We start from the raw sequence: 24,973 nt of genomic DNA, 5'->3' as shown, positions 1-24,973 counted from the left end.
CCTTTCAGAATTGCTTTTAGAGCATGTATTGGATATTCGGTCGAAGTTTTCTTTGAACTCTTATTGGGGTAAATCACGGAAAAGATCAAACAAATTCTCATCAAATTTTTCCAATATTGTTGTAGGAGAACATGAGGTCAAATGCATTCCTGGAGTAAAGCGATGTAGTGCAAACTTTTATGGAGTTTGTTTCCAATTTCTACGTTAATTTATGATGAAACTTTGCTATTTAAAACAACTAGAAATGCTGGTTGGGAAAATCCTTGAAATAAGGGTAAAATAGGCGTGTACAGCGTCAACAGGTTCCATTTTACCCCAGATGCCTGATCTGCATTTCTCTAATAAAGAAGTTTCTATCTGCAGTTCCATAAGCAATTGTACCATACTTAACCTTGACATTGATTAAAAATTCCTTCAAACAGTGATTTTAAAATATCCAAATCCTTTGATATTTATCATGCTGTTAATTATTTAAGATCCCAGACCACTTTTTTTTTTAAATCCAAAGTTTATCGTTCTGGAAGCTCATTATAAATTTTTGGTTGACCGCTTCACATAATTATATCAAAATTTTCATAGTTGTGACTCGCTGCTTAAAAGCAATTTTCATTACAATTAATTTCTTCATGGAATTTGCTTGAGAAATTAAACCAAATTAATTCAAAATATTCGATAGGATTGTTCCGAAGCATCTAAAAAAATCCACAACTAAATGTATAATTATAATACTAAATGGAAACATAATGATTGCCTTCAGTTTTTCAATAAGTTCCAGTGAAATCGCCTACGAATTTGACTGAAAGTTCCCATTCGATTTTTTTCATGTCCTTACCCTGAATTAATGTTTTACGAAATCAACCCAAACCTAAAAATGTTCGAAAATTACCCACCGGATTAAGCGTAAAGCCACCCACGGAAGTACAAAATCCCCACACTCACTCGTACGCTTATCCCACCGCACCAACACCATCGAGCACCGAAATCCGCTTCCGCATCATTATCAACTTTGTAATCCCATCCAATCAATCGAAACGGTCGGAAAGTTTGATAGATTATGGGTGCACCCCTCGCGCTTACACGGCACACGATGGCAGCGGCAGTAGCAGCAGCAGCAGTTACCAGTAAGTGACATTACTCCCACTCTCGTCGAACGAACCCATCACATGATTACTTTGTATTGCTTTCGCCCAACTTTTTCCCTACTTCTCTGTCGGATTTGTTTTATGCTTTCTTTTCCTAGTTCTCATCTTTCCCGATAACTACGACGACGGCGGTGACGCCAAAGTGTGTGATCGTGTGTGTATGTGTTTGTGTATGTGTGCATATTGACTGCACTTAGTTCACTACTGTACCGGCACTATCGGAGATGTCCTTCCTTCAAGTAGGTACGGGATAGTGTGTTTTTAGCTATTAGTACCCTAAAACCGTTTCTAAAGTAGAGTGTGCACTTTTGTGTGTGTGTGTGTGTGTGAATGTTCGTATGTGTTTATGCTTATGTAATGTGATGATTTGTAGTACTCCTCTCTGTTATCAGTTGTTGTTTTTTTGCATTTATTACTGTACGCTTGTATATATATTCTATGTATAAGTATATGGATTTTCTGCATTTTGTATTTATAAATATTTGCGTATTCCTTACTCAAATATAATTATGCCTCCACTTACTGCACCACTCGCGGATCAGAAGTGTTTGGTATATATTTGCATTTATTTCACATACTGTCTCACAATTCAGCTGACTCGGTTTGCTGTCCTGCTGTCTCTGCCGTTGCGGACCTTTCACCGTCCTCGCTTCTCTTTCTCATCATTACGCTACAAATAGTTGTTAATTAGTTAATATGATCACTAATAATAATGATAATATCGCTCAACAATGGTTTACTTTAAAAAGTAAAAAAGAGTTTCAACATTCGGCAATGGGTGAAACCCATCCCGATTACATGTACCGTTGCAATCGCTTTCCCATTCGCACATCTCAAGCGGAATCTGTCTTTTTATGTTTGTTTGTTTGTTTGTTTTGTTTGTCAGCTCGCATCATCCCATCATGTTGCAGCCGTTGCAGCTCGATGTCGCCTCTGCGCGGATGACATTCCAATCAAAGTGATGTTTCAATTCCAGTGATCTGCACCACCGGACGAACATCCTGTCACGTTGGATCACACCGTTCGCTCCTCAATCGCAAGAATGTTGTTTTTTTTTTTAGTTATTGTGTATAAATATCGTATTAAGATAAATTATTCGATGTTAGCCTCCTACTGCTGTCGGTTGCGGGTTCTTTCCCTTCCTCCGTGCCAAATCCTTTGCCACCGCACACATACACTTGGATGATGTCGTAGAGACGATTCCCGTCGGTTTGCGCTAATTATATACTTGCTTGCTCGCAGCAGCCATTTGCTATTTATTGCATTTTTTTCTTCTTCTCTGCCTTCTTTATTAGGGTTAATCATTATGCTAATGGATTTCTCTCTTCTCCTGTTTACTTGTTTAGTTCAGTAGGTAGTAGTATATCAGTAGTCGCGTGTGTATGAGTGAGTTTTCCTCTTATGCTTTCTTTTCCGTTTGATTCATTTTCTTGCCGATCTGCTCTGAACTGTTGCTGTTGTATAAATATTACTCATGATAATAAATAAGATTCTGTTTTTTTTTGTTTTTGCTAGATTTGCTCTTCGTGTATTCCTTATAATTCTTTTAACAAGGGTAGATTCCTGTAAAAGAAAGCGACGATCACAGGACAAAAAAGAGAAAAATAAAAAGGAAAAAGAAGTTGGTGTGAATGATGCGTGATTTTGCTGTTCAGTTTCGGTCTAGTGTGTGAACTGGTTTGAATGGCAATTAGTTTTTTTTTTCTCATGAGGTTCTTGCTCGGGTAACCTGGGGTTACGGTCGAATGTATTTGCTTTGTTAGAATAGTAACTATGAACCGTTCCAGTTTACCAAAGCAGGTACCTTCACCCTTCAATTGGGTTTAATAGTTGATTGCTCACTGGAAAATTCTTTTTGAGAAAGGTTGAATAATTTTCTGCTATGACTATGCCTGCTTCGTTAAGGGTATTTGATAGAAATACAGTATACCAGGAACCATATCTAAATCCTGGCTGGTATTGAGAAGCTTTGGAAAGTGTATAAAGACTTTTTGTTTCTTCAACTTTTGAAATGACGAAGGAAAAAATGGTGATCTTAATCAAGGTCAGTAATAATTAAATAATTTTCACAGTCCTTAAAGGTTTTTCTTTATCCATTAACTAATTTTCGGAACACTTAGGTCCATAAGAGAGCTCTGTATTCTGAATGTTAATTAGTCTTCACGATACTATCAAACATGAGGAATTTTGATAGGTTGATTGGGACATTTATAGCGGTAATCTCCATCGAGGATAGTACGCGATTTAGCCCAGATTTTCGAAAATGTGGATTAAATCTTAATCCTCGATTCGGTAAGCACCAATAGAGGATTAAACTATTAAAGCACGCAACCATTCTCTCTCGTATTGTGTGTTGAGAGTATCTATGTGTGAGTGTATTCAGTCCCGGCAAAACAGTTGTTATTGTTCCAGATTATTTCTGGAGCAACAATAGAAAAGGGCTTAAAGCCCTTTCCTCGCAAATCTTAGGCTGCTTACGTAAACCAACAGCACCATCGGGTAGGGGGAAGTATTTTTTTTTTACTCTAGCTCCAGCAAAAACAATAAAATGCTTGACCACTTCGACCTGCTTGACCTTTGCAAGGAGTTTGGATTCTGCCGTATCAAGTGCCGCACTGCAAGCTGGCGTTCCACAAACGAATCTGACGATGATCCGTGGGACCAAGGCGAGAAGACGGTGTCGTCTGAGGTTCAATTTTATCCCTTACGTGGATTAGAGAAAACGAGTAAACCAAAAACTTCCGTCTCACCTTGGTCGTTTTCGACATAGTAAATAAAAGCCAGTGCCATGTTACTACTCATCAAAGCTCATCAAGAATTGTCAGAATTTAACCTGGAATCTTTCCTGGATCTTGTTACAAAAGTTCGTTTTTAGGTTCGCTTAACTTCTTATGATTATGCCTGATCATCCTGAAGTCATGGAAAAACATCCAAAGGTTCTATGGCATAATTTTTGAGCAACCTGATATCGTGAAAGAATATCTGAGAGACGTGATTTGAATTGTTGAACAGTTATAGATCTTTAGAATTGTACCTGATCGTCCTGAAGTCTCGTAAAAATATCAAGAGAATCTTATTAAGACCTTTGTAGCCTGAAGGTCTCGGGGAAAATTTCTTTTTGAACTGCTATCATGCAAGAATATCTTAGAGACGTGATTTTAATTGTTAAACAGCTCTAGATCTTCAAGCTAATACCTTTTCATTCTCAAATCTTGGAAAAATCTTCAGAAGACTTCCTTAAGCTCTTTAAAATCCTGAAGATCTTTTGAATAATTTCTGAGCAACCTGGTATCATGAAATAATAGTTGAGCGACATGATTTGAATTGTTGAACAGTTCTAGATCATCAGCTTAAACAATTTGAGCTGAATAATGGCTAATTAGCTATATTTTACCCGGAGAAGATATTTATACCCGAATAAGCTCTTATTCAGCTTTCAATGTTTGTTGGATGATTTGGTTGGTTTCGAAGGCATACGAATGTACTCTTTTCCATCCATCGGATCTTGGCATTGCCCCTTATTCTGCGCCGCGAATGAAGTAAGGTGACTCGCTGTCACTAGTGAGGTGACTCTCCGTGCAACTCAACTGGAGAGTCACCTCACTAGTGACAGTGAGTCACCTCACCTCATTCGCGGCGCAGAATAGCCTTCTTTATGTCAAAAAATTTCTTTATGAAAATCATGATGTTTGATAGATCGAATGGCACATTTAGATGAGCAACTGAAAGTGTCCTCATTGGAGCTCCGCTGAAACCGATCCCGGGTGTTTAAGTGTCTAATAGTGATCACAGCCACCTTTCAAAAGCTTCAGATTGATAATTTGAGATATTTAGAGCCTAGAATTTGATTTATATTTCTCAAAACGGCCATTATTAGGTACTTCCCGGGATATTGAACAAATTCCGGAGCAATGATAAATAATACAGTCAATTTTTCATATCTTCATACTGAAGCAATCATTGAAAGGTCGCAGTAGAGAATTAGATTTGTCTACTGGACGGTCTAGTCTAAAATCTAAGTCTCTACCAGAAAGGGACCAAAACAACATGAATGAAACATTCAAATACAATTAAATGACTGTCAAGTTGCTTATATTTAAAAAATCAAATAAACTTATGATAGAATTCGTGAAATTTTCCTGTTCTGCATTATGAGCATTAAAGTTTCGAAAAGCTAAAATGAAATTCGAAACTTTATTCAAAATGCAACATTTTAAAATTTTAATTTATTTTTTGTATAATATGCGAATTTCAGAGTATAATGAATTTCACTGAAATAACTGCTTAGCTCATGAATTCCTTCAAAAAATCAAAGTTTGAAAACTAGTTTAGAAACTCGTTCCACGATCTGCAGTTTTTTTTAATGAATTCTGTGAATTTTCTGACATTTCCACTGTGCCTAAAAAAATTAATGATCAGATTCACGTTTTATAAAAATAGGTATAAATCTTTAAAATAAAGTTCATAAACTCAACAACAGGAAAATTTACTTTAAGCCTGTAAAGGTGATTTTAAAACTGTCTAAAGTTGAAACACTTTAAAATTTCAAATATTATTTTTAAGGATACGCAAATTTCAAGAGGGCTTGATAAATTTCGCGGAAATCACTGCTTTGCTTCTCTGCCTATAATCCCATATAAGTCCCTTACGGAAAAAGAAGGCATTGAGAAAATGGCAGTCAAAGCTACGAAGTTAGATTTCCATAAAATCATAGTAAATTTTTAATATTTTGACGTAGGACTACGTCTGTGATTTCTATATGGGGGTACACTTTGTGAAAACCAACAATGGAACATGTAACAAAATTATGAAAGATTTTGAACGTTAATAACTCAGCTGCCCCTGGATCAATTTCAATAATTGTATTGCCAATCGATCAGAAATATTTCGACGCATCTGCTAAATTTAAGATTTTATCATTTTTCAAAATGTCACTTTTGAAAATTGCACGAATGAAAATTATCACCGATTGCCTACGAAAAGCGGTTTCCCTAACACAGATTTCAAAGTTGAATTCCATCCGGTCTGGCCAAACGGTGTTTATTCAACCACCGCGTGCTGAGTGGTGGTGTTCTCCAGTACACAACGAAAGGCTGCCTGCAAGCAGCGAGCTGCAGCCGACATGAGCATCCATAGAAGGAGGAAGAAGCCGCACAGCTATTGATCGGAATCAGTAGCTCTTCGTGAGTCATTGTGGGCCATCTATGTCAAGCGCGTCATACTAAAGAGTATAAACACAAGCTCCTGCTGCAGTTAACAAATAAGATTTACTATATAAGTCCACGCAGTCCTACGTCACCATTGCGTACAACACCGTAGCGCTGTCCCTTGTGGTTTTTTCTAGTTAAAATCAGTTGCATTGAAGCTTGCATGTTTGGTTATATTAGCGAAAAATATAGCAGCTCGAAAATCAGAACTGTAACGTCACCTCTGGACGATTGAAGTTAAGGATGGTACTGATGTGCAATTACTTTGCTTGATGGGACTGATGGGATGACTTGATGTTGTTTTCACATTTTTCATGATCTAAGTCCGTAGTTTAATCACATCACATGAAAGCAGATGCCAATCGATAGTGAATAGCGTTGTTATCTCAAAATTTACAAAAATCCATATGGTACTGATATAAGATGATTGGCAGTCCATGAGTCTATTAAACAAATGTGAATGTTTAAAAACTGGTTAAGAAATGCCTTCATTTCTACAGTTTTTTTTTCAACGAATTCTATAAACTTCATAACAATTCTCACTGTGCCCCAAAAAAAAAAGAATGATCATTTTTTTTTATAAAATCAGATTATGAACTCAACAACAAATTTACTTAGATCCTGTGAAGAGGATTCCATAATTTTTAAAGAATAATTTAGTCAATTTTAGAATTAATTTCTGTTTTAATTATGATGGAAATTCAGTTTCCAGAAATAATTGAGTCCTTAAACGTTACATTATTTTCTTAAACATGATTCCTTAAGCATTCCAAACGAATAACATTGGAATACCTGAAACGAAACTCGGTATCAAGGCGTACCATTCTGGACAGTTCCTTTTTAAAGCGACACCAGTCGTCTTGATTTTCATTCCTCACGTTTTCTTTTCACAGTAAATTACGATGAGAGCATGAATCTTCAACGAGATCGATAAAATGGTTTCAGAAGCCTTCAACACTACTTTAAATATTTTCGATCTAGTGAGGGTGTTCAATACTTTAAAACTGAGTTTTTAAGCTCCGGGAACTTCTCAGAAGTCCAGGAAAACTCGCAGAAGTTAAGACATTTGATTTCAGAGCACTTTGTAAAAGTTCAGGGAACGTTTTAGAACTACAAGGAACTTCGAAGATCTTCAGAAGGCTTCGTAGATCGTCAAAAAACTTCGTAGAACGTTCTGAAACTTCGAAAAAAAGGAGTTTAGAGAACTTTGTTTAATTACAAAGAACTTTATAACAGGAGCAGTAATCCCTCTACTAATAAACGTTCAGGGAGCTTCGTAGAAGTTTGGAAAAACTCTGAAATTTGTTTTTGAAGTGCAGCATATTTTGTAAAAGTTTAGCTGACTTTGTAGAAGTTCAACAAACTTCGTAGACGTGCAGAGAATTTTGAAGTAGTTCAGCAAATTTTATAGAAGTTTAGCTAACTTTGTAGAAGTGCAGATAATATTCAAGTAGTTCAGCAAATATTGATTATATAGCGAATTTTGTAGAAATTCGAGAAACTTCTTTGAAGTTAAGGTTCTATTTTTAGCTTCAAAGAACTTTTCAAATCTTCAGGGACTTTGATGATGTTCAGGAAACATCAGTAAAAGTCAGGCAACGTCGTAGAAATTCGGGGAACTTCATACAAACTCGGGAAAACTTCCTAGAAGTTGAATCATTATACAAGTTTGACAAACTCCGTATAGGCACAGGAAACTTTATGAACGCTTTGGGACCTTCTTTTAACTTTTGGACACTTTGTTGAAGTGTAATGGACTTGGAATAGTTCAGAGAAATCCGTAGATGTTCAGGAATCTTCAGGGACCTTCGCAGAAAATCAACGAAATTCCTAAAAAAAATCTGAGGGAATCGTACAAGTGCGACAAACTTCATAGTAGTGCAGCAAACTTTGTAGATGTGTATCGAATTACGTAGGAATTCGATAAACTTCGTTAAACTTCATAAATGTGCTTGAAATTTTGTAAAAGGTCAGAAAATTCCGTATAAGCTCGGCAAACGGAAAACGGAAATCCGTAGCAAACTTTTTGGAACTTCAGCAATTTTCGTATCATTCTAGAGAACTTCGTAGAAGATTATCTTTGATTTGCTTCACAGAAGCTCACCGATCTTCGTTGAAGTTTTGGGTATTTCGTTTAATTTAAAAGAACTGCCCAGATGTTTAGGCATATTCGCAGAAAAATGATCAGGGTCTTCCTGAAAGTTCTGAGATCTTGGAAGAATTATGAGAGCTAGGAAAAAATCAATCTTGTTGCTGCCCATAATCGCAAGTCAGTCCCATCTGTAAAAACCTGGAAATGAGAAAACAGTTTTCAAAGATTTTACAAGTTTTCTGATTTGACAGTTATTTTAGAGGGATAAATTTAAAAATAAACGTACAATGTGATAGAATGCATCTATAGTCACCAAAAAATCGATAAAATTTCGTGAAATTTTAATTTTATGGCCAAAATCTGAGTGGGACTGACTTGCGATTACATTTAACGTCAATGAGAAAATAACCGCAAGTCAGTCACAATTCCATGACGATGCTGCATTAGTTTAGCACAGTATTGAACAGTAGAAAGATACCATGGTCCCATAGAACGTTATTGTATGTTTCTGAATTTGTTCCGCTGCTTCCAGAGCAATGGCCGGTACATATTCCGGTGAGTATGGGTCTTCATCAGACCAGAGCCAAACGTGCCAAACCCACCATGCGATAAATCAATTCACATGACAATTCAAACATAAGATCAATGCGAGTCATGATGAGTGACCAGCACCATGTTGGTCACACCCGGATATGTTTCGGGTATTCCCGGGGAAGTGGTAACTCCTTTTTTAATCAAAATCTTTCAAGCGATACATCAAATCACATGAGAATTTAAAGCCATATCCATTGGCGGTCAAACTGAGTATCGTAAGAACTATATTGGCCACATCTGGACATGTTCTAGATACCCTAGGGAACGTGGACAATATCTATCTTGAGACAAGTATCATGATGCGATGTGTTGTCTAACAATTTTAATTCTATAGATGCAATCCTTAAAACATATCTCTGACGTTATTTTATAGTTTATTTGATGAAATCCTATTTTTTAAATGGGACTGACATGCGGTTACTTTTCGCTGTGGGTCAATTTGATTTGGTATTGTTTTTCATTTTTCTAGAACAAACCACCTTTTTTCAATAGCACATCTCAAAAACCATAGAAAGATAAACTGAATAATGATGCTAACTCAAAATTGATAAAAATGCAGATGGGACTGACTTGCGATTACCGGCAGTTTGTATATGTTCCCAGGGAAAATGTATGAGTTGTAGGAAATGCGTTCAAATTCAGCTTTCAGTTAAGTCCTCTTGAAACCTTTTTGAAGGCTTGATCGATTGGCCTAGCTCCAGAAGGCTGATAAGTTAAGTTGATAGACCATGATGGATTTTCTGCAAATACCTTATGAGTTCAACTTAGATACATTGCCGACCAAATCCTGACATGATACGGACTGGATAAACTTTATCTTAGGGGATCCTGAGGGTCAACTATGGAGGTATTGGTTGACTACCAAGGTCCTATGGTGATCTTTATAAACTTCTCTCAAAAAAATTTGGCATGCTTGTCTTGGAGTTCACTCTTGATAGTCTAATTGGAGGACCATATGAACAGACATTTGCCTCTAACTATTATCATCAACAGAATTCCGTAAAATGCTGTATGAAGCTTTCGTAGGTTTTGATATTAGCAACAACTTTTACAAATATCTCAAATCTGTTTATCTTATACATGACAAACTAATTATTATTTTGCAGCAAATAAATGGGAAATATCACGCCAATGAACTAAAGCGATTGAAACAAATATCACTGATCCAAATCTCAACCGCTCAGATTTCACGCATCAAAACGGGTTTGCTCTCGACAGAGAGAGTTTTCTTCATATTCTTCCTCGCCTGTTCAGTTCTACAACTGACAACTCCATCCACTTTTTCGAAACTGTTTACACTTGTTCAGAAATCTGTGAGTTGTTTCTGTGGTTGGTGCTCGTACGACTGAATGATTTTTCCCATGTTTGCACATGTTTTCTTGGCACTAAATATTAATTCACAATTACAAGACACACCTGCGTGTTCAACCTCATCCTTCCGCCAAATCAATTTTCCAGTGAACAATCTTGTATTAGACCCACGCAAATCTGCCTCCTTTCTCCGTTTATTGTCTTCACATGTCCCGCAACGCAACATTCTCTTCTGGCAACGTTTTCTCTAAAAACAAAATTTGCCTAAATAAAACCGGCATAACAGTAATAAATAAAAGCAACCGCTTAAAGGAATAGTCTTCTTCTTGCGCTCAATCAAACGTTTCTTATGCGAACACAGGGAAAACTCAACTGTAACCGAGAGAACTGATCGATGAAGAAAGTGTTATGCACACTACTATAAACTACAAATTTTAACAAAAGATCAACTAATTAACTAGTGTTGGCTGCTTCGTTCGCCACGATTCGTCCTACTGCGCTCTTCAGAGTTTGCACACTATCTTTCTCTCGCTCGCTCTCGCTCGTACGTACTAATTTGAAAACGGCGTTCTGCTCGCCATTTTCTGTTTTGCGCTTCCTAACTTCAGATGTGTGTACGGCGAAAATTTACATACCTTGGTAGTTCTGAGGCCAAATAGTCGGAACATTCTGAAATCAAGACAAAATAAATTCGGGAGATCCGGAATAGATTGGGTTTCTTTCTATTTTCGGTTCGTTCTTACCATTGGTACGCTGTAGTACTGGTAGAACGGCTGGTAGGGCATCGTCGGAGGATAGATAGTTGGCACACCTGGCGGATAGACTGCTGTCGCGAACTGCTCGATGGGGATGTTGTTGATCGTCGGCGTGGGAGGTGTGGCTGCGTAGTACACGGCTCCGTTCGTTGCACAGATTGTCTGTATGGTGGGAAGAATGGTTCAAAACGAATTAGTTTATTCAACATGGAGGCGAGGATACGGGACTTCATCGTACATTAATGGAATAGCTAAGTTTGGGAGAAAAACTCTGGTGCCAACTTACTTGTTTTTTAATCGCTGGTGCTATGTTTAGCTTACGATCCCTCAGCACGATGCAGTCTCCCTGCGGGGGTTTCGATTTTTGTTTGTTTGTTTTTTTTTTTTTTTGCGTGAGTATGAACGAATCCGCAACGGCAACCAAACGAACGAAGGTGGTTGGTGATGAAGATTGAACATGTCGTGTGTTCAGGTTGGTCACGGCACGGAAAGAAACAAGAAAAAGGGATAACGAAATTAAGCATCCAAACTTTTCCGGGACTTAATCCGTCCATTAACATAATTTGCAATTAATTTGGAGAGCGAACGCTACACCGCCGCTGGGGGAGGGATGTTCAAGCTTATCTCTGGCCGACCGTGCGTCTCCATCAGATTGTGGTTCAGTGATGCGGTCCCATCGTAGACGACCTAAAACCTTGAACAGCCCACACTCAGACGGCAAACTTATAAACACAGACTAACGCACATATACAGCAACGGAAAAGCACTAATCGGGATACGGAAATTGAGGACCAGTAGTAACGGGGTTGAACGGACTTGTTCCACAAACAATACGGGACATTAGTTGGGAAAGAACAACAGAGCAGCAATCTACTAGCAATAATGAAAACTTTTCCTCTCAAGTTTGTATACTTATCGCGGGGCTCGTCGCGTGGTCTTAGCGCACATATATACAAACACACACACACCCACGCGTGCGAACCCGAATGGGGGAGCGCGGGGTCAGAACCATTTGAGTTCTCGTTGTTAGGCGTTTGATTTTCGGTCCGTACCTTCATACTTACATCGCTCTGCAGTCTTTGTGCTTCGTGCTCGGTCTCGAACGTCACGAATCCGTAGCCTTTGCTGACGCCCGCCCGGTCGACGATGATTTTCGTTGACTTGACGTTGCCGTACGAGCTGAATAACCGGCACAGTTCCGCTTCCGTCGTATCGCCACTGTGGAGCAACATGAAAAGAGAGGAAACAGCACAACGGAAAAGTTTGAGTTTGCTACGAAGACACAATGGGTTTATGCGCGATGTAGGTACCTACATATCGGATGGGGAAAACGGTGATGACGGGGTGATGGGGATGCTTTTATGAGAGAGTTAAATAACGAGACTTTTCAGCTGATTCAATTTCCATAGGGAAACTTGCTCGTTGCAATTCTTCGTCGCGCAGAGAATGAATTATAGATTTTGTTTGGTTAATTTTCAGCCAAAGTTTGAACGGTTATGGAAGTTTGCAGTGGCTAATGGAAGCATGAGATCCAATGGAAATTTTAATAATTCATTGGAAGATTGTACAGTAGAGTGGGTCAACATAACAACCCCCTGCTCCCCCCATAGCTCTTTCGATTCGTATTTTGAGGTCCCCACCAACTGTGCCAAATTTTAACGAATTTGGTTACGATCTGGATTTGCGGGAGAGCTTTAAAATTTGTATTAGAAAACGTAAGGGAAACGGTCCGAAATTGTTCAATTGCTTCTCAAAAATTCATAAATCGCCAAACTTTTACCAAACCTGGGACTTAGATTGAGAAAACTAAAGAAAACATCTTCGTTCAGGATAGCAAATTCATTCGACTTCTAGGCAAAAAGTTATTTTTTTTTATTTATGCCCATGTGCACCGCGCATACATATTGGCGTGCATATAAGCTTGTAGCACGGAAGTCGAATCGATGTGCGGCCTTTGACGAAGTTGTTCTGTTATCAAGTTCAAGGTTTGGTGAAAATTGAGCAATTTTGTCATCTTGTCAAGCAAATGAATAATTTTATTCCGTTTCCCATACATTTTTTTTTCTTGATTTGTTTTCCATCGATCTTGTTTTCCATGCTGAGCAGAGATGCCAGATTTACAGACATGTCTGTGAATTTACAGACTTTTATTTTTTTTCACAGACATTTTTTTCGATACAGACATTTACAGACTTTTTGGTTTTATACAGATATTAACAGACTTTTGTAAAAAAGGGAAAATTTTAAAATGTATTTGGTCACACTGTTTTACATCTTTAATTGAATTATACGTGCGATGCATTTTGCAACACGTATTAGAAATTCGCGCGTTTTCAAATCCACCACATGAACGAGCTGTCACTGTTATAGACTTCTCTGACATTTGAGAAATGCACAAGTATTAGTGCAGAACTTGGGGTAAATTATAAGTATTAGTGCAAGAAAACCTTTGAATTCACCCAAAGTTCTGCACTAATACTTGTGCAATTCATAAACGTCAGAGAAGTCTATAGACGGTCATAGTTATAGACATGTCAATGTGCTGCCATGTTGTATCCAAAACGAACGTCAACTCACGTTGGCCGATCTATAACTTGAGTGTCTATAGTATAGTGTAGTATAATGTAGTATATTGTTTCCATCCTATTCCATCTTTTTATTCGAGAACACCCACCCCCGGATGCAGTTTTAGTCCTGAACGAAGCAGCCATTTTCACTGTTTTGTACATGAATAAGAGTTGTAAACATGTGGAAAAAATCGAGGAAAATCAAAGGGAACCCGAGAGGAAACCCCATAACGAACTTTTTCAAAGGATCAGGTAAGTTATAAGTTAAGGAAAATCAATATAAATACTTGCACTTATCATTATGTCATTTGTGTGTGTGATTTGAGTTATCGCACGATGCAATTCGCAATTTTCCTCTTAAAAAGTTCAAAGAACGGTGACTTTTTTGAATGTAAATGAAATTTTGTGAAATCTTGGCAGCTGGATGGCAAGATTCCAAGACTTATTAGAAGCATATTATGAGCTTGATTGACAGAATATGTATGAACTTTGAGCAAATTTAATAAACCACCTATTTTTGCGGAGTTGGAAGGAAATGCTTTACTGATATCAACATGAAGCTTTTAGTGCGATAATTTACTTGCTAGAGAAATGTATGAAGAGAATATATTCATAGTTCTCCGTTAGAGTATGGCAGTGCGAACATTGGACAGAAGTTGAAACTAGGCGAAGGGCCGTTAATGCGACAATACTAATCAAATGCGCACTCCTTTACCTAGCTCACTTGATAGGTGAGCGGTTTTGAGGTATTTCCTCAAATCGTCAGGCAAAAGAGTGCACGTTTGAATTGCTCTTCTCTTTTTGGTATATATTTTTTGAAACGGTTATTTCTTGATGCATAACTAACCTAATAAGCTAAATTTCTACTCAATTGTAGTCTGCGCTTTTACCGACTGGACTAAGGGAGGCCCCGGTATTCGGTGCATTACGGTATTACCTTGAAATTTTTACCACCGTTCAGGCATGGAAAATCATTTACATTCATTTCATACAATCATTTACATTCATTTGCCTCTAACTTTTTTCATCAACAGCATTCCGCAAAATGATGCTTTTTTAGGTTTTGTTGTTAGCTACAACAATTGCTCATAACTCAAATCTGTATCTCTTATGCATCACGAACTAGAGCTGGCAGAACTTGTTACTGTTTTTCAGTGAATGTAAATTACATTCACTGAAAAACAGTAGTGGCTTCTGTTCGCTCTGGTTCGTCATACATCAGATATATGGATTTGACTTGTTAACAAAAGTTGTAGCTAATAACAAAACCTACAAAGCTATTTACATCATTTTGCGGAGTGCTGTTAATGAAAAAAGTTAGAAGCAAATGAATGTAAATGAATGCACGAAATGAATGCAAATGATTTTCCATGCCTGCCACCGTTACTTAAAACAAACATTGGATCTCAGTAGATCTCTTCGATATTTTTTTATAATTCACGTGAGAATTTACTCAAATTACTCAAATTCTCCATATGTTTCTTATAAATTCTGTTGAATTATTTTCTTTAATTATCATGATACAGTTAGTAGCGTGTGGGGACGTTTGAAGCGATCCGCTCCATGTGTTAGCTTGAAAGAGGTGATGCTCATCCAATATCAAAATCATCTCTATGGAAACTGTAGCTTCCGATTGTATGTGTTTCGATAATTCAAAGCACGAAAACGGCTCATCTAATCAAAGGGACGTCGGATGCAATTAGTGAGAATCTGCAATGTCTTTTAAAAAAATTTACACATTGAAAAAATACTCAAATATTTTCATCAAAAATAAAAAATAAAACAGTTTAAAACTTTAATAATAAAAAAGTATATTGATGAGATTTTTAAACTGATTTTTATTTGAAATCTCATAAAAAATTGCATCTTTTCAAAAATAGAACAACGGACAAAATTGACCAAAATCGTAAACCATAAATTTTTAGTAAAATGTTTACACTTGCACTGCATCCCATCTTTAAAAGGCACAGTTTTGAAACTAATAAATGCAGACTGCTGTAACACCACTTGGTTGGTTTCATTTTATTGTAAATATATAAACCTACACATAAGGGTGGTTCAAAATATCTATTTTGCTCCACCAACTTCAATCGATTCTAATTCATATCCTAACTGTTCTACCTAAATTTGTGCTCATTTGGTTGCGATGTCATACTGCACTGGCTTTGAAGCTTATATGAGAATTACAATGGGAAAATTAACTTTTTTCCTCTTAGCCTTTCGCCATAATAATTTACGAATGATCCTGCTTTGTGTTCGTAACTAAAATTATATCAGCTACAACTTTGCTAATGATCTCATTTTAATGGAACTTCAGGATAATTAGTAATCAATTACGAAGATGATATTCTTCTAACATGCTCCATCAACTGCTCAGCAGGAAACATTAATATGCTTGGCGCACGAAAAGGGGAAAAAATTCTTGATACATGATCGAAAATTGTCTATGTTATCAGGGAAGCACTTTGTTACTAAGTACTCACTGATGTCGAAAGAAAATCTTATTGCTACGATTCTGGAGGGGAAACTACCCAAGTAACATTTTACGTTTTATGAAATACTACAAGGCTACTATAAAACAACATTCATAAAACCCTGGTCAAGACAGCTTTGCCTAGTTATTACATCCACCAAAACCTCATTAAGACTAGAATCTGTCTAGTTGGCCCACCCCGAAGAAGGTTTTGAAGGGCATATTTTCGAGGCACTTCAAGATTGATTTGCTGCAAAAAGGGTACACGGCGAAAGCATTGAAAGCCATTTGAAATCCTTATGAAAATAAAGCATGAATCAAGATAAAAAAGGATACATAAATATCATCAGATCTTGTCAAATTCATTGTTCAAAAATGAATCTTTCAAAAATCTTCTTAAATTTCCTCATCTAATGTGAAAGAATTACCAAAATATTAAAGCTGTTCTCATTATGTGGTCTATTTTTAGGTGACAGATTAAATCTAATGTGAAATGTTCTTCGAAAGATCGCAAAAAATAGGTCTGCCTTCGGAAATTGTTGGTTTTACTCATTATTTTTAATTTAGAAAACAACGTATAGTTATGTTTTATATTAATCATTGCGTCCAGCCGAGATAATTTAATGATTTTCGGAATCTCTATTGCTGCTCAGTGATGAATTTATGAGATTGAAGTTATTTTCATGGAAAAACATCTTGAAAAACGAAGATAGTAAAAAATAAATGTAATAATAGCAATATGGCGGTGGCATAAAAATTGATTTTCCGAAGGCTAATTGTGAAAAAGCTATTTTGCTTTCATGAACTCGCTTACAAATACAAAACGTTTTAATTTGACTTTAATGAAGATAATTTGCAGACTAAATTGTATTTATCTAAGGCCATTTTGCTTTATCATATTCCGTTTAGTTTTATGACGGCATTAATGGTGCCTGGAAAAAGTTTAACGTCAAAATTTGTTTATATTTCGATAGTTTTGTTGCACGATCATTGCACCGAGCTTCTACTCCTGTGTTGGATCAACAAGTTGCGTGGCATCCTCGATAAGGGGAACTATCATCCATTGGAAGCAGTTAATCAGGATGTGTATCTGCATAACTTGGAACAGATGGAAGCTCAATCGTTCCCAATAAGTTTCCCTTCTCTCGGATGATGCGAGAAAGTTAATATGCGCTTGCTTGGATTTTTTGGAACAGTTGACCCTTTCACCGAATGAAACCGCTGCTATGGTTCGGAAGGCAGTCAGTTTCCAGCTAACTGACAGCTTCTGTTCTGTCGGCAGTTTTCCGCAGTCCCAGTTTGGCACTGATGCATGTTATTCGAATCATCATCGAAACCAAGATCGAAACGCGATTTCTGGAGAAGGTTAGTCTGTGTTTATTCAGATCGTGACGCAAACGCCATTGACAATATTTTGGGTATTTCCATCAATTTTAGGCGTCTATTTTGAAGGCTTCCAGTGCTTCGTGAACCACATTCACTCACTCTTCTCAGTCGGCTGTTCTGTCATTGTTAGCCGGTTCAGTCGGAGCTGCTGGGCCTCTCAGGAAGTTCTGGAATTGGATTCCTTTTCCTTTTCGTCGACAGCATCGCTAGAATTATTCCTCCTACTATCGCTAGTGTTATTATTCGACTATCCTTTGGCATTTCCTTGTGATTCTTCGTTTCAAAGCTCCAATCGATTTATTTTTTCTCTGTCTCTTGGCGGATCAATATTTTTAGTTTAGTTTGTAAACAGTAGGGTGTTTTGTGATACACTTTATTGACACCGAAAAGCAGCAATATATGATTTTTACTCCCGTTTGAAACCGAACGGTTTTATAATTGCTTTTATAATGATAAAATACCTTTTGTCGTGGCATCCATAAAAAAAAATACCGAGCAGGTTTATGATTGACTCACTGAACAGTTTTAAACAGGGATAGAGTGCTGAATTCATTTTTAAAACCAGACCCGTTTTGACTTTATCGTCAGACTTTAAGAGGATTTAAAAAAGTAGAAGGGTCTGTGCCTAGGGGCACGAACGGAAGCTTGACGTAGGACCGCTAGTGGGCGGAATAAATGTGAAGAGAATTTAGTTCTTTTAGTTGATCAATTATCTATTATCTCAACTCTTTCCGTTTTTGAATTGTAGGCGTACCAAATTTGTAGTAATCTTTTTCAAAGAGAAAGTTGATTAAGAGAATCAATCAAAATCACTTGCACCCCTGCTTCCAAGTTTGGTTACAAGATAGCATTTTGTGTGGTCTGGAGAGCATTTTGTGTGGTCGTTGGGGGCTTGTGGTTCTGAATATGGACAAACAAGCACAGATTAATTCTATTCTAACTCTTTACTGATGTAAGCTTGATAGCCCTGAAAAGGGCCGTTTTATTGAAGAGGACATCCATGGCCACTTACGCTTGGCGTGTTTAGAGTAGGTGACAGCATCACGGACCTTATTTTCCAGGAACACCTTCAGCACACCTCGTAGATCAGACCGGATATACGTTTGACACCACCACGGCGGATGGCGGTTATCTCAAAGAACTTTGCGATGACGCTTGGCGCCTCTTTAACCAAGACCTCCTCCATACAGCAGCGCTCTTTTATATCTTTTCAGGTTAAAGCAGAAAGATGTGCAACCAAGTGGTATAAAAGCTACAAAGACTCCTCCCATTATGAGTAGTTTGCTATCAAGTAGCGACACTGGCTCTTTTCCTTTTGCGTACACGGTGAATGAGAACGACCCAAATTTGAGTTAAGTTCACTCATAATCGCCAAAAATGCAGGAACTCAGCGATGAGTAAATTTTTCTCATGGTTTCCTGTGGAAAACCTAAAAAATCTGGCAGAAAATGAGGAAATTGACGAAAATTTTATTCAATCTCGGAGTAGTATCAATAAACTGAGTGAATCCAATCTTAACTTTTCTCAAATTCGGGAATTTTTCCCTGGAAAATCCTGGAAAAACCTGGGAAAACATGAGGCAAATTTACTCATCGCTGTGTTTCTGAGCTTTATTTCTTATTTCTGTGATAACTAAACTCAAATTTGGGTCGTTCTTATTTGCCGTGATATCACCTTGAAAGATATCGGTGCCGGTGGTTAGAGTGATTACCTGTCATCCCAGCAGGTCTGGGTCCAATCTCAGTCGGCGCCACCGGCATGTTCTAATGCATAACATCTCTGATCACGCCTTCCTTCGGGAAGCAAAGCCGTTGGTCCCCGGTTGAGTTGATGCGTCGATTGGTAGGGTCCAGGTGTGGGAGCTGCCTCCCTGGCGTCGGTAGCATTTGAGCTAGCTCAGTACGGAAAACAAATCTCGCGTCACTTTTAAATAGGTCCTATCCTCCTATCTCCATCGACACTCTCTTTGGTAAATAACTCGGCTTCACAAATGTTTCCTGCCGTCTTCGTCGCTAGATTGTTGCTTCTTCCATCGAAAATATCCGGCCGTGGCGATTCAAAGTGGATCAAGGTTGATCAAAATAATTTGTACCCCTGTTTCCAGTTTGATTACATGAGCATTTTGTGTGATCGTTGGTTCTGAATATGGACTAGGCAGATGAATTCTATTCCTACTCTTTACTGTAATAAGCTAGGTGGCCCTGAAAAGAGCCGTTTTGTTGCCAAAATTGGTGATGATTTAGCATCCGAAACCAAACAGAGTGTGTCTCTGTCACTTCAAAACGTAGATGATATCCATGGCCGCTTACGCTTGGCGTGTTTAGTGTAGGTGACAGTATCACGGATCTCATTTTTCAGGAACACCTTCTGCACACCTCGTAAATCAGACCGGAGATACGTCAGACACCGCCACGGCGAGCCAGACGACGGATGGTAGTTATCTCGAAGAATTTGCGTTTGGTTCTGAATATGGCGATGAGTGTGCAAAATATTACGCAATTCCATCCTCCCTATTAGCACGCGCCCGAGGATCGGAGGCGAATGCCACTTCGACTTGTTTCGTCTACTTACTACTCTCTGACGACTGTGCTGGGGAAGCAGCATATGCATGTAGGTAATTGGTGGATTTGTTAGTTAATTCGACGCTTTTGGACAATGCTGGACATTTACCGGTTTTTCAATAGTTTCTTGTTGAAAATCAACATTTGTTATCGATGCGTAGCCATATTTCTGATCGATTGGTGATAAAATTATTGAAATTGGACCAGGGGCAGCTGAGTTATTAACGTTCAAAATCTTTCTTAATTTGTTACATGTTCCATTTTCGGTTTTCACAAAGTGTACCCCCATATAGAAATCAAAGACGTAGTCCTACGTCAAAAAGCAAAATGCTGAACTACTGATCAAGAATGTGTTGCACTTTTAAATGCTGTATTTAAACTAAAAAGATTTCTTATTGTCATTATAAAACAATAAATCAGTGTGAAAGCCAAGAGGCTGCTAAATTGTTACTTGGGTAACGCCCAGCGAAAGTGAGGCTAAGTATATTGAAACATAAAACCTAAAACATAATTGCTTTTACCACAAACGAAGTGACAGACGACTAACTGGCGAAGAAATCAATTAAAATAATGTGGTTCGCTGTAATAGAATTTTCTAAGAAGCTTGTGCCATCAACCACCAGATGGGCTAGTATTTTTTGTTTTGATTTGAGCAAAGTTGATTTTGTGTGCAATGATATTTGACAGTGTGCAAAGAGTGTATCATTTTGTCATTTATTTTTATGCATTTCTGTTTGGAGTAGAGTGAAAGCGATAGAGCCAAAACATTCTAGTACATTTGGTGAAAATCCTAGCACAATCCAGTTGTAGTGTTGCCATGTGGTACACTGAAAAATTGCAAAAGCTCCGTCTGTCACTTCGTTCGTTTGTACTTTTACGATCTAGACTATACCTAACATTTCTGTTTGTGCGTTTTGACATAATGTTACTCATTTTATTTGTGTAACGAATTGATTTCCTTAATCTGTTATTTTTAACCTGTGTATACTGTAGCTACGGTGAGCAGAGAGGTACACTTTCTGTAATCCGTTCCATGTCCTTCAGTGCTCATATTTACAACTTCATACCGGAAATTTCCTTTCGAGAAATATCTCTCGAACATTGGAAGATGTTAGTATACAGTGGGTTTCCTCTTTCACAACATCTTACGAAAATGGGCGTTATATGAAAGTTTATAATAATCAAAGGCAAACATATTTGTAAAACACGAATCATAAAACTAATAGCAAACAAAACTTAATGGCATATGAATATTGGATAAAACGTCATTCAAAAATTGTACAATATTCTCGACAAAAGAAAACGTGTAAAATTAAAAGTATTTAACGATTGAACAGTAATTTAATTTAAATTACAAGAAACATGTAGACTATCAGTAAAAAACACAAACAATAACTATCTTTTAAGAAACATATTCGACCTGGGTGAGAACATCAAAAAAAAAACAAACAAACGCTAGAACCGCAGACAAACTGACATGAATGGCCATAGCAAAAACAATAAAATTTCTGACCAAAGCACACTACTGACATCTGGCTCTGTGTTCGTGGGAAATATTTAGCTAATCCATGAACCCGCATGAAAAAGTTATGAATTGGTTCGTGTGTGATCTACTCTGAACAAATTATTTCTATCTAGATAAAAAATCCTATGGTTTTGACAGTTCGGATCACTGCACATTTAAATCGGCCGTTTACGATTTTGTAACATCAGAAAATCATTTGCTTCCACCTATCATTTTAGTAAACACAACATGTATATGATACAATACCTTAGCAAACGGGAACGGGATAGAGAACAATGCAAGCATTAAAATTAAAAGGGAAGATAAACTTTGTTCATAGAGTTAACAAGAAACAAACAAGTATGTGTCCGTTCTGTATGCTACTCGAAGTTATAATAAAAGCAGTAGCGGAAATTGATGTAACGTCGGCCTTAATGCCCCTAGTTTGGGCCCATACATAAATTCAGCAATCGACTAAATTTTCAATAACGATCAAAAGTAGCTGGTAAAATCTTTACGGTTAATCGTTAATCGAACAATTGAACTGCTTAAATCACTAGAAAATAGTTTGATTTCATGTTTTTTGGTGGTCCTTCGAAAATGTCGAACAGCAGAATTGGAGCCAGCAAGTGTAACCCAAGAATGAAAAGCAGTACGATGCCAGTTTTCATGCTATGACGACGACTGAATTAAGGGGCTTAGAAGCAGAGGGGTGAAAGTCAATTCTCTTCATTGATTTCCTCTTTTGATGACCATGGCTTCACTAACCTGTTTCGCACTATTTCTGCTATGCTCTTCTATCATCCAGAACAACAAACGTATCAATTAATGCGTTTGCCGTCGAGTTATTAACGAAACAGAAAGTCGATGAAGAGAATCGATCAAAATAACTTGCACCTCTGCTTCCAAGTTTGGTTACCAGATTACATCTCTGGAGAGAATTTTGTGTGGTCGCTGGGGGTGTGTGGTTCTGAATTTGGCAATTAGTGTGCAAAATATTACGCAATTGCATCCTCCCTATTTGCATACGCCCGAAGATCGGAGGCGAATGCCACTTCGACTTGTTTCGTCTACTTACGACTCTCTGACGACAGTGTTGGGGGAACAGCGTAAACATGTACGTAATTGGTGGATTTGTTAGTTATTACTAAAAAATCAACAGTCAGAAGTGTTGCGTAGGAATATTTCTGATCGATTGGTGTTAAAATTAATGAAATTGGTCCTAGGGCAGCTCAGTTATTAACGTTCAAAATCTTTCATAATTTCGTTACATGTTCCATTTTTGGTTTTCACAAGGTTAACCCCCATATACAAATTACAGACGTAGTCCTACGTCAAAATGGAACATGCTTATAGACGATAGGTGTTTAATAGGAGTTTCTATAGGTGCGGTGTGGGACTAGACTGGCCCACATTTATATGTGGGAAATTATTTATCATTTTTTTCACCTAGATTTGTGCCATTAGGTGAGAAAACCACTCTCTGAATGTTTCAGCTCTGTTTTACGTTACCCAGCTGTCGATTTTAGGTTAATTTTTATATATGAGATTTGATTGAAATTTTCATATACAAAATGCTCATATACATTCAAAAGCGAATATCTCAATAAAACTAAATCCCATGATGCAATTTTCAGCAAAGTTGTTACACACATCAAATCGATGATAAGAAAACTTTTGTATGATCGATAGAGTGTAGGAGTGTCATGTTTTTCATGTTTTTTTTATCCAAATTCCCCATACGAAATTCAAACTTAAAGCGCCAGCTCGTGTTACATCCGAATGAGCTGAAATTTTCAGAGAATGGTTTTTCACTCAATGGCACAAATCTAGGGGTTGGCCCGTGGAAAATTAGAACTTTTTTTTTGTGCGCCAGTCTAGTGTGGGACTTTAGCTCGAATAATGGCAGATTTTCATATATTACAATGGTTTTCTCTAATATAGAAACCAAAATTGAACATCCACAACCATAAAAAATTGTGCCTATTAACCTTTTGTCTGTATTTTGAGATCAATAAGACCCCAGGCAATTTTTGCAATCTTGATTATGCTTCAAAACGATTATTTTCTTAGTTCTTTTTGCATGCTACAGTCTTCTTGATATACCCGCCTCTTAGTTGAGACATATTTAAAATTTAATTTAATACCCATTTTGATGGATTTTCGCAATAAACTAAGCTTAAGCCCCGTAAAACGGGGTATCGTTGATAGTTTTTTAAAGTTTATTCTAAATATTTTTTACAGCATTGACTGTTTGTCAAATTTTATATTTTTAAAACAAGTTCTGAGGATCCAAGAGTTAATTCGTTAGTAATATGTTTAACGAAAATTAGAGCATTTGCACTATTTTTTTAGTTTTGTGACCGAACTTCAGTATTTTGATTTGGGGTTACTTTGATAATGCTCGATGAATGTAAAAAAAAGTGAGTGAAACTCAAACAATTAGGTTCTTTAAATATGAAACTTTAAATAGGTATATAATCAGAAAACTTCATAAGCAATAAGAACACAACATTGCATTTGTGATGGCTGTATCAGAAATACCTTTCATAAGTGATGGTTTGAGTGCTTTTTCAAACAGGCGAAAAACACGAAATTAGTTTTTAAATATTTTTTGTAAAATATGTAATAGGCGAAATGTATGTAATGTCGGCTAAAGTGTCCCTAATTTGGGCCCATACATAAATTCAGCAATCGACTAAGTTTTCAATAGCGACCAAAAGTATCCATTAGTACCATCCCAATGACGCGTTCATCTAGATAAAATTGATAAATAGCAGATTTTTAGCGATGGGCCCAATCTAAGAACCATTGGCCAATATTATAGCCATTTGCCCTAATGCATAAAAAAAAAAAGAATTCAAATTTTCAAGCACACTACTCAGTTTTTTTACGACAAATTTTGAAATAACGCGGTTTTTTATACAGGTTTTTTTTTAATACGTGGCTTTTTAGGCGGGTTTTTTTTAAATATCGGGGTATTTTTGAACGGTTTCTTTTACACGGTACATATACCCCGTGGCTTGAGTATCGAGTGTTGATTATGTGATATGCTGTTCTCCAAAATACCTGGAAAATAGTTTCTTGAAAAATACACCATTCAAGCCTCTGATTTATGTTGATACTGAAGATTAATCCGCTCAGGATCTATTGAGTTCAATGAGTGAAAAGAACGGGGGAAATTTAATGTTTTCATAATTGTATAATATTATTTTAAAAAAATCCTTAGAAAAAAAAATATATAAAATTCCCAAAAGAATTATTAAATTCCCTAAGGATTCCAGGTTTTCCAGGATTTTCCTGGAAGTAGGCACCCTGAATTTGTGTCGTAATGTTTTCTTATGCTTCTTCCTAACATGAGACGGAATAATTGTCGGTGAT

At 37.2% G+C, this 24,973-nt stretch overlaps 1 protein-coding gene across 3 annotated transcripts in view; it reads right to left on the bottom strand.

The window, feature by feature from the left end:
* Window positions 1–2,187: 2,187 nt before the first annotated feature.
* The window catches only part of bol (boule), a 126,097-nt gene continuing 103,311 nt past the window's right edge, over window positions 2,188–24,973 (bottom strand). For 2 of the 3 annotated variants that reach the window (XM_065237709.1, XM_065237710.1), the window contains exons 3-7: window positions 12,154–12,319; window positions 11,388–11,447; window positions 11,090–11,263; window positions 10,982–11,015; window positions 2,188–2,705 (exon numbers count right to left, since the gene is read on the bottom strand). In XM_065237709.1, the coding sequence (XP_065093781.1) occupies window positions 2,689–2,705; window positions 10,982–11,015; window positions 11,090–11,263; window positions 11,388–11,447; window positions 12,154–12,319 (451 nt within the window). In that variant the 3' untranslated portion in view covers window positions 2,188–2,688. The remainder of the gene's footprint in view (window positions 2,706–10,981; window positions 11,016–11,089; window positions 11,264–11,387; window positions 11,448–12,153; window positions 12,320–24,973) is intronic. The other variant, XM_065237711.1, reaches the window with a different exon arrangement.

This window comes from Ochlerotatus camptorhynchus, unplaced genomic scaffold (genome assembly GCF_037179485.1).
Source record: "Ochlerotatus camptorhynchus isolate MF236.1 unplaced genomic scaffold, CSIRO-AGI_Acam_v1.1 ptg000639l, whole genome shotgun sequence".
Taxonomy (NCBI): domain Eukaryota; kingdom Metazoa; phylum Arthropoda; class Insecta; order Diptera; family Culicidae; genus Ochlerotatus; species Ochlerotatus camptorhynchus.
Note: the sequence above shows the minus strand (reverse complement) of the source record. Positions and strands in the feature narration are given on the sequence as shown.